The sequence below is a fragment of the Microcaecilia unicolor genome, chromosome 14 (genome assembly GCF_901765095.1).
Source record: "Microcaecilia unicolor chromosome 14, aMicUni1.1, whole genome shotgun sequence".
Classification (NCBI taxonomy): domain Eukaryota; kingdom Metazoa; phylum Chordata; class Amphibia; order Gymnophiona; family Siphonopidae; genus Microcaecilia; species Microcaecilia unicolor.
The window spans coordinates 31234642-31244658 of NC_044044.1; the positions used below are offsets into that span (position 1 = coordinate 31234642).

Genomic DNA, 10017 nt, shown 5'->3' on the forward strand with positions numbered 1-10017 from the left:
CCTCCACCTCCACTGGAGGCCATTCCAAGAAGTATTTCCTTAGATTTCTCCTAAGGCCGTCCCCTTTCACTTTCATCCTATGCCCCCTCATTCCAGAGCTTCCGAGACTCGCCTTCTGTTCATTTATGCCACGGAGGTATTTAAATATGTCCTATCATGTCTTCCCCTCTCCCACCTTTCTTCCATGGTGCACATGTTGAGATCTTTAAGTCTGTCCCCATATGTTTTTTTGACAACCAGTGATAACTATTGTAGATGCATCTTTTACTTTGGGGGGCACAGCTGGAGCCCTGACCTGGGATGGTGTGTCTCTGGAGCTGTAGAGGGTGGTAATGTGGGGCCTATTTTTGAGGCAGTGTGTGTTAGTCTCTCTCTTGCTTCTCAGGGTTGGATCCCTTCGCTGAAGAATGGTATGCGTGTGTTGTCTCAGCTGTTGCTTCAGAAGGGGGAATGCTGGGGCCTGTTTTAGGATCTCAGCTGTTGCTGCCTGTTATACTGACGTCGTAGCTGGGCCCTGGTTTTGTCCTCTGTGCCCACAGTGGGACACTGCAAGAGGGAGACAGGTCTCCTCCGGCACCCCACCAGAGGCAGCTGAGACAGCGAGAGCAAGAGACTACACACCCCTGGCACCCCACCAGAGGCAGCTGAGACAGCGAGAGCAAGAGACTACACACCCCTGGCATCGTCCCCACTTGCAATGAGTCCACTCTGCATCCTGCGGGCGCTGGTGATCTTCTGGAGTGATCAATGCTCGCGGGTGCTGGCCAGCAGCTGTTTGCGCCATGTCTATCACCTCTGGGTGGCTGCTCTGGTGATCTTTGGGCCCCTGCTGCAGTACTACGTGAATCCTCGGACTATCTTTGCCAATCACCGCAATTTCTTTAACATGTAAGAGCTGGGCAGAGTCTCTGCCTGTTACAAGATATTAATAATTTGTGTCTTGCACCTGTGTGTGTGGCTGTCTTGCACGCCTGTAGATCTGTGTTTCTGCCTTTATCTGTCTGTCCCTCTGTATGTCTGTATCTCACTCTGTGTCTACGTGCCCCTCTTTCCGTCTGTCTCACACTGTCTTATTGTGTGCATGCTTGTCTGTCTGTCTATCTGTTTCTCTGCAAAGTAGGGTCAATGCAGGCATACTGGTCGGTGATTTCACCGATGGAGCCAACTTGCCAGATTAGAAACCGACTAGTTTGGCTGCATTCCTCTGCTGTCTTCGGAGAACATCTGCTACAGGTAAGTAACTTTGCTATCGCACTCTGCATGCAGGCCTTTATTTCTGTCTGTGTCTGTCTTGGTCCGAGTCCTGTCTTTCTAAAGTACATAAGCACCGCCGTAATGGGAAAAGACCAAGGGTCCATCAAGCCCAACATCCGTCTCCGACAGCGGCCAATCCAGGCTTCAAGAACCCGGCAACCCCCCGCCCACCCACCCCCCCAAAAATGTAATAATGTTCAATGGACTTTTCCCTCAGGAATCTGTCCAAACCCCCCTTAAACTCCGTAAGGCCAGCTGCTGCCACCACATTCTCCGGCAACGAGTTCCAGAGTCTAACTACATGCTGAGTAAAGAAAAACTTTCTCCCTATTTGTTTTAAATCTACCATATTCTAGCTTCATCTTGTGTCCCCTGTTTAAGGTCTGCTGGGAATGTGCCGGACATGCTGAGTTTAAATTCCTGGTACAGGGCTGTGTTCATTGATGCTCCTTGTCACTCTAACCCCTGTATAATGGTACGATTTTTTTTTTTCTCTCCGCAGTAAGTTTGTACAGTCTGCCTGGGGCTGGACTTGTCTCCTGTTAGGCGGGCATATCCTACTGACTACCTACATCTCCACCCACAGCGTCCTGTCCGCCCTGCGTCACCTCAGTCGCCTGGTGGTGGGAGGGGCTGTCTGGGTAGGCTCGAGCCACCTCTTCCTGCTCATCGAGGATGTCACAGGTTCCTGCTTCCAGCCTGTACCAGAGGGCCGCCTGCTGCTACTACCCGACCTGATGGACAAACGCTCCTGTGAGGGGGAAGGTTACCGCTGGCGTGGCTACGATGTTTCAGGCCATACCTTCATGCTGACTTACTGCTGTCTGACCATCGCGGAGGAGGTGGCGGTCTTCCGGCACTTTCTGGAGCGGGGCCGGCCGGCTGGTGTGCCACTGCGCATCGTCTTCCTTCTGAATGCCGCCCTGCTGGCGCTATGGAACTTCATGCTGCTGTGTACGGTCGTGTACTTTCACGAATACTCCCATAAAGTGGTAGGGGCAGCCCTGGGCACTCTCTGCTGGCACCTGACCTACCGCTGGTGGTACCGAAGCCGCTGGTCTCCCGGCCGCCCAGGTCATGGGCTGTTCCACAAGAACCTGGACGTCCAAAAAACAGATTGAAGGGAGCCTGCTGACTTTGCTTCCTATGCCAAGGTGCCCCACCCACACTGCCACCTCTCTGTCCCTGGTCTGGGCTGAGAAGGGTGCTTTGTCCTCCATTCTCATGCCTTCTTGAGGGTTGTGGTGGTGTTATTTCTCTGTGAAAGGCACTTTCTGTCTCCTCTATCTGTCTCTGCCCTCCATCTCTTTCTTTTCCTTTCTCTCTGTGTATCATTTTCCGAAGTTTAAGGAATTGTGCCCGCAAAGCTGTTTGCATTAGGCCTCAGACCATCTCTCTTTGTTTTTTTTCTTTTCTATTTGCTATGGTAAAAACAATATGTGGAAACAGAAAAGAGGAGTCAAGGTACCTAGACCATGCAGCCTCTGGTGGAGGGCCATGTCTGTCTGCGGTGAATGTACTAAGGATGTAACTTTCCTAATTCTGTGTCTCTGAGGAAAAAAGCTTAGAAAAGTAGGCCCTTAACGGGTAATTCTATAAGAGCCCATCAACATTTAGGCCCCAAGAGCTCCAGTAAATGACCAGAGTACCAGCATGTACACAAGTGTGCACATAATTCCAACTCTGATGCTTAGATGTGATTGTGTATAGTTATTGCATGGGTGAAGTCTGGGCAAAGAGCACAGTTTTATGCACATAAATCATAGAATATAATAATTTAGCAACCTAGGCGCTTTATGGCTGGTGCAAGTGGTCATGTCTAAGTTAAATGTGTGTATTTGACCTGTAAGTCTAGTACTTTTTAAAGGAAAGAAGGCTGCAAATGGGAGGCCTTTTATGGAATTGCTTTCTTAATGGGTAATTCTCTTAACAGGGTGCCTGCATTTACGTGTTAGGCGAGTGCCTGTGTAAAGTCTAGGCCACTGAGAGACAAAGCTGGGCCTGGGGCAGAAAAGTTTAAGGGCTCCCCTCAAACCCCCATGCCATCAAGAAGTAAAAATTTTGAAATTCATATTTCCCATAATTATATTAATAGTTTTAGTTTAAATTCCTCCCCACCCCCCAAATTAGTTGCTTGCCTTCAAAATTCAGAAGTCGGACTACTACTTACTGAGGCAGTAATAGTCTGGAAGATGCTAAGACGGGCACAGCCCTTGGTACAGAGCAAGCTCTGTAGGTCTGGCTGTGGGTAGGCAAACTCAGTAATGGCTTGGGCATTCTGCCTCCTCTCTGTTCTCAAGATGGGGAGGGGGAAAAGGAAACCACCAGCTGTGTTGTGCCTTTGAGTTTTGAGGCTCCTACAGAGTCCTGAGCTGTGTGTGTACTCTTAGCCCACCTGGCACTGCCTCTGTTCCTTAATCCTCAGAACGTCTTCTCTCCTGCCACTGTGCTTGTGCTCGTGTGTGCTGCCGGCCGTGGGACCCAGATTATCGCGTTAACTCTTTTCTGCTGACTGCCAGTGCAGATCCTCTTCCTGCCACATTTCCACCTCCCCCCCTCCCCCATGTGAAAGCAGGAAGTACATCGACAGGAGGAGGCAGGACAGGGAGGAAGAAAGAAGGACCTAGTGCAGCACGGCAGAGAAGACTTAATGTCTTAATGTGTTAATGAGAGTTCCCGGCCAGCACATGAGACTGACATCACTGGACCAACGCAGCCTTCTTCTGCCTGCCACTGGAAGCTTTGCCAATGCAGTAGCGTCGCCGTGACCCCTTGGAGGCCGGGCCTGAGGACTCCTGGTCTCCCCTCTCAGTGGCCCTATTAGAAGCTTATTCTATAAAGAAAAGTACCAGAATATTAGCATAAGTGGATGATAATGCATGCACAGGTAGGAGCAATAACTTATGGATAATAAAAAAAAATACATGTATATCATATTCCTTTTCGTCCCACCAGACCAGTCCAGAATGCATGGGTTATGCTCGCCAACCAGCAGATGGAGGCAGAAACTGAAGAGTTATGAGCCCTACCATACTTTAGACACCATTCAGCCACAGGTTACCTGTATTCTGTGTCTCCAGTAGATGGTGACAAGTATCCTGTGCACTTTGTTTCTGGGCTGGTGAGGTACCTCCAGGGCCTGATTGGAAACCTGGGTACTCAGTGAGCAGACTGAGAGAAATCTAGGCCCTCTCAGTTCCACTGAGTACCCAGTTTGTGTCCCTCCCCCTTCTCCAGCCACCCCGCTGCAGGATTGATTGGCTTCCCCAGGCCTCTTTAACAAGAAGAAACAAAAACGCAATAACAAGAAAAAAGGAGCCCCAGGCAGCAATAACAGGAGGGAGCTCTTGGTCTCTCCCCGCTCCCATGACGAGCTGTGTAGGCCTGCGTTGCTGGCGAGTTGTGTGATCCTGAGTGAGGAAGGCGCTGAAGTGCCATACAGCACCAGCTGTCTCTTAATGGATAGGCCACGACTTTCGCATCCTTTCACTTTCTCCAATACTGGAGCAGTGGAGTTGGCAGAGTCTCAAGAGTGGGCTTGTTTTTTCTCCTCCATCAGTCAGCCAACAGTACAGCATGGCCCAGATCGGTGGGTTGGCCTGATGGATGCTAACGGAGGCAATTAAGTCAGGCTTTCATTGTGCAAGCTAGGAGAGCTGTTAGGAGAGGCCCAGGCCAGATTGGGACGTAGGGGGGCTTCTGGCAAGCAGTCTGCGCCCAAGGGAGCCTTGCTGCATCCTCTCCTGGTGGGAGCTCATTTGTACCTGGTAGAGGCACAAATGTAGGAGTAGCCTAGTGGTTAGTGCAGTGGACTTTGATCCTGGGGAGCTGAGTTCGATTCCCACTGCAGCAGCTCCTTGTGACTCTGGGCAAGTCACTTAACCCTCCATTGTCCCAAGTACAAATAAGTACCTGTATATACTATGTAAACCGCTTTGAATGTAGTTGCAAAAACCTCAGAAAGGCAGTATATCAAGTCCCATTTCCCTTTCCCTCTTTGCCAGGAGGGGGCAGTAAGTTGGAGACAAGGTTTGCCTGGAGGAATATAAGGTCTGGAATTGGGGGCTGAGCAGGAGCTGGGGGAGTATTCCCCTGAGTGTGTTTTTATTGCCGCACAAAACCTTTCACCTATGGAAGTTGCAGGGGCCCCAGGCAACTTCCAGTCTCCTGGAGAACCCCCTCTCTTTCAGGCCAAGAGATCTAGGTTGGCGGTGCCCAAGGAGTTAGACTGCCATTCAGTTTGGTAGGTTGTAGAAAAGCACAGTGTAAGAAATACAGGGGTGAGAGAATTTTCTGCCCTTGTAATAAAATATCAGAATGCAAAATGGAAAGCTGGGGCTCCATTTAACCTACAACAGTCCAACTTGGCTGCATCGGGGGGGGGGGGGGGGGGGGGGGGACACAACTAAGAGGGGTAGTTACTAAGTTGCAGTATCACAGCTCAGTTTAGCAGGGATGTTCAAGTCCAATTTATTTGATATACTGCAACTGTAGCAAAAACCTAAGAGCGATCTACAAAGTAATTGAAATATAGGGGAAGGGGAAACTGGACAACACATAAAAACAAAAGCAATAAAAACCAGTTGACAGTAAAAGACATACACAAAAGAAAAAGAAGGAAGGGGAAAGTGGGAAAGCAAAACACAGAAGGGAAGGTCCCCTGCAACCAGAGACAATGATCCAAGAAAACATGAAAAGGGGACTAAAATTATTCCTGGGAAAGCCGGAGAGAAATATGCTTTCAACTGTGGAAGGGCAGTAGTGCTGGTTAGTAACTTCCACAATAACTTTCCTTTTAAAACCCTGTTGCGGTAACGTCATTTTTTAAAGTTTGCCCTGCTGTTTTTTTAAAGGGGCCAATGGTGGGGTTCTAGGGATAGGGGTTTTTATTTTTTTTTTCCTTTTGTGATGTTTAGTTTTATTTCCTATGTTGATTTCTAATCTGCTATAAAAGATGGTGAACAGCAGACTATAACTGTTGTAAATAGAGAAAAGTCCTCAGCCAGCTGCTGTGAGGGGTGTAGGCTCTTCCTGGCGGGTGGGATGGGAGCTTTGTGCAAGAAACCCTCGGAAGGATCTCTTTGTACATCCTGCAATAAAAAAAACGGTTATCCCAGCTCTGGAGAATGCATTCGCTGTGTCCTTCAAAGGCTGCAAGCTGTGAGTGACTGGCGTAGCCACAGGTGAGCCGGGGCCCACCCACTTATGGCTCAGGCCCACCCAACAGTAGCACATGTTTAGAGGTAACTGCTGAGGATCCCAAGTTCCGCCAGCTGAAGACTTCCCCCTGATGGTAATGCAAATGCTACTCTCCACAATACCGGAACCTGCACATGCTCAGTTTTCAGCACGTCTGCTGCAGACTGCCAAGGTGGAAAGAAGAGTTTTCCCACCAGCTGAGATTTTTTTTTTGGTGGTGAAGGAGGGGGAGAATACTTGGTGCCCACCCACGTCTTGCCTAGGCCCACCTAAAATCTGTTGTCTAGCTACGCCCCTGGTGAATGATACCTTTTTTTTTTTACATTATTATGAGGGGGTGGGGGTCTGTCCCTTCAAGCAGGGCAGTGCAGTGCACAGCAAGCTCAGGATAACACCCAGACAGAGCCCGAGCTTGTTCTGCATTGGCTTGATGAATGGAGAGTCCTTCGAGGCTCATCATATATGTATGTCTTCAGTTGGTTCAATAACTGAAAGTAGGGTTACATGCTCAGTATTGTCAGTGGAGAAGCGTAGATAGTGGGGTTCCCCAGGGATCTGTGTTGGGACCGCTTCTTTTTAACATCTTTATAAATGATCTAGAGATGGGAATAACTAGTGAGGCAATTAAATTTGTTGATAACACAAAGTTATTCAAAGTTGTTAAATCACATGCAAATGATATTTAATGTCAGCAAGCGCAAAGTGATGCATGTGGGAAAGAGGAACCCAAACTATAGCTACGTGATGCAAGGTTTCACATTAGGAGTCACCACCCAGGAAGAGAATCTAGGTGTCGATGATATGTTGAAACCTGCTCCGTGTGCAGCGGTGGCTAAGAAAGCAAATAGAATATAGGTTTTTTTTTTTTTTTTTTGTTACATTTGTACCCCGCGCTTTCCCACTCATGGCAGGCTCAATGCGGCAGGCGATGGAGGGTTAAGTGACTTGCCAAGAGTCACAAGGAGCTGCCTGTGCCAGGAATCAAACTCAGTTCCTCAGGACGTTATAATACCTTTGTATTGCTCCATGGTGCGATCGCACCTTGAATACTGTGTGCAAATCTGGTCACCACATCTAAAAATATATATATAGCAGAATTAGAAAAGGTACAGAGAAAGGTGACAAAAATGATAATGGGGATGGGATGACTTCCTTATCAGGAAAGGTTAAAGAGGTAAGGGCTCTTTAGCTTTGAGAAGAGAAAGCTGAGGGGGGATATGATAGAAGTCTATAAGTGGAAGTGAATGGGTAGATGTGAATCGCTTGTTTACACTTAAAAAAATACAAATAAAGGACACACAATGAAGCTACAAAGTAGTAAATTTAAAACAAATTGGTTTAAAATATTTCTTCACTCAACATGCGATTATAATCTGGAATTCTTTGCCAGAGGATGTGGTAAAAGCAATTAGCTTAGCGGAATTTAAAAAAAAAAGTACATTAGCCATTATTAAGATGGACTTGAGAAAATCCACTACTTATTTCTAGGATAAGCAACATAAAATCTGTTTTTACTGTGCTGGGATCTTGCCAGGTACTTGTGACCTGGATTGGCTACTGTTAGAAACAGGATACTGAGCTTGATGGACCTTTGATCTGTCCCAATATGGCGATGCTTATGAGCTTATGTTCTCAACATGGTGGAAGATAAATGAGAATCTTCCCTTCCCTGTCGTAGCCCCAAAAAGGCCAGTTCTAATTCAGCTGAAAGGCTAACGGTCTTATCATTTTCTCTTTCTATGAGAAAACTGCCAGGGTCAAAAAAAAATGCAAATTCAAAAAGCTGTAGGTTTGCATTGGGTTTAGCAGCATTATGGGTCAAAGATGGCTTTCCTCACCCTCCCTCCCCCATTTTCCCTTCTTGGCCAACAATTTGTAGGTGTGTTACCAAAGTAATACATGAAAGAATGGAAAAAAAGATGATACCTGTATTTTTTTTATTAGCTTTCAAAGATATCAAATCTGAAAATTAAGGGTTACCTTCTAAAAAGCTGATCCAAAAATGGATTAAGTTAGTCCAATAAAAAAAAAAAAGGTGTCATCTTATTTTCTTTTCTATGTTGTGTTATATTTCCAGTGCATTTTTTTTTCTAACAAAAAAGGTGTTGGTCACATGTTTTGGTCCTGCAAGGGCATAGTCCGATTTTGGAAGGAGCTAGTACAATATGTTTCTGAGATGTGGAAGGCGGGCTGGAAGTATGACTTGGCGCTGCTCCTGGGCCATCCTGTTCTCATACACCCTGTCCCATCAGGATTTACCGCTTTTGTACGCAAAGCTATTGTAGTGGCTAAACAAACAATACTCTCAGAATGGCTTACATACAACTACCCTACAGTATCGCAGTGGCGTGTGCGTATGATAACGTTACTGCGGGTAGAGAGGGTGGGAATTACAGACTTTAAAACGAAGACTGGAGTGCGTTTCCAACTCACTTGGACTCCCTTTTGGAATACTCTGACTCCAACTGCCAGGAGTAGACTGTTAAACTTCTAGATATTGCCCTGTACCCTGCGTTATTATGTTCATTTGATGCCATAGCAAGGGAAAGGGGGGGTGGGAGGGGAAGGGGAGGGAAGGTTAAGTCCTATATGTTGGGGTAGAAGTACTATGTGTTAGTTTAGCCACATGGGGGGAAAATATCAGACGTTCATACCAGGGCCGTATCTGCGTGGGGCCATAGGGGCCTGGGCCCCCGCAGATTTCGCCCTGGACCCCCCTACCACAGACCCTCTCCACCTCCCCCTCCCTCCCGCCCGCCCGCCCGCCACCAACCCGTCGCCGATCTTTGCTGGCGGGGGACCCCAAGCCCCTGCCAGCCGAAGTCCTCTCTTCCGTGCAGGATGCAAGTTTCAACGCTTCCTGTTCTTCTGAGTCTGACGTCCTGCACGTACAACGTGCAGAACGTCAGACTCAGAATTTGGAATTCAGTCTGACGTCCTGCGCGTTGTACGTGCAGGACATCAGACTCAGAAGAACAGGAAGCGTTGCAACTTGCAGCGGCTCAGCCTGCATGGAAGAGAGGACCTCGGCTGGCGGGGGGTTGGGGTCCCCCGCCAGCAAAGGTAAGTGACAGCAGCGGGGGAGGGTGTCATTGGTGGCGAGGGGGGGGTCCGGAAATGGCGGGGGGGGGATCGGTGGCGCCGGGGGGGGGGGGGGGCTAAAATGTGCCCCCTCCCTCTGGCTCTGGCCCCCCCTACCGCCCGAGTCCAGATACGCCCCTGGTTCATACATGATGATGTTAACTTTTCTTCTTATGTTTTGAATAAAAATGATTGAAACATAAAAAGGTGTTGGTAATGCCAGGCCACCCTTCTGGGGTGGGATGATCACTGAGGGACCCACCCCACAATAGCCAGGCACAGAATCTATGACAAGGCAGAATTGGTGTGTAGAGCCTGAGCTCTTTCATTAAAACTTGGGGTCCATGGGTCAATTTTAGCAGACAATGGAAAAGGTGCTGGTACTCAAGTGCTAGGCCACCCTTCAGGGGTGGGATGATCACTGAGGGACCCACCCCACAATAGCCAGGCACAGAATCTATGACAAGGCAGAATTGGTGTGTA

At 48.2% G+C, this 10017-nt stretch overlaps 1 protein-coding gene across 1 annotated transcript; it reads left to right on the forward strand.

Moving 5' to 3' along the window:
- The first annotated feature begins 365 nt into the window (after positions 1 to 365).
- Positions 366 to 4561, forward strand: FITM1 (fat storage inducing transmembrane protein 1). Its single transcript, XM_030186395.1, has 2 exons — positions 366 to 888; positions 1757 to 4561. The coding sequence occupies exons 1-2, from the start codon at positions 698 to 700 to the stop codon at positions 2373 to 2375; spliced, it is 810 nt and encodes a 269-aa protein (XP_030042255.1). The 5' UTR covers positions 366 to 697; the 3' UTR covers positions 2376 to 4561.
- The last annotated feature ends 5456 nt before the right edge of the window (positions 4562 to 10017 follow it).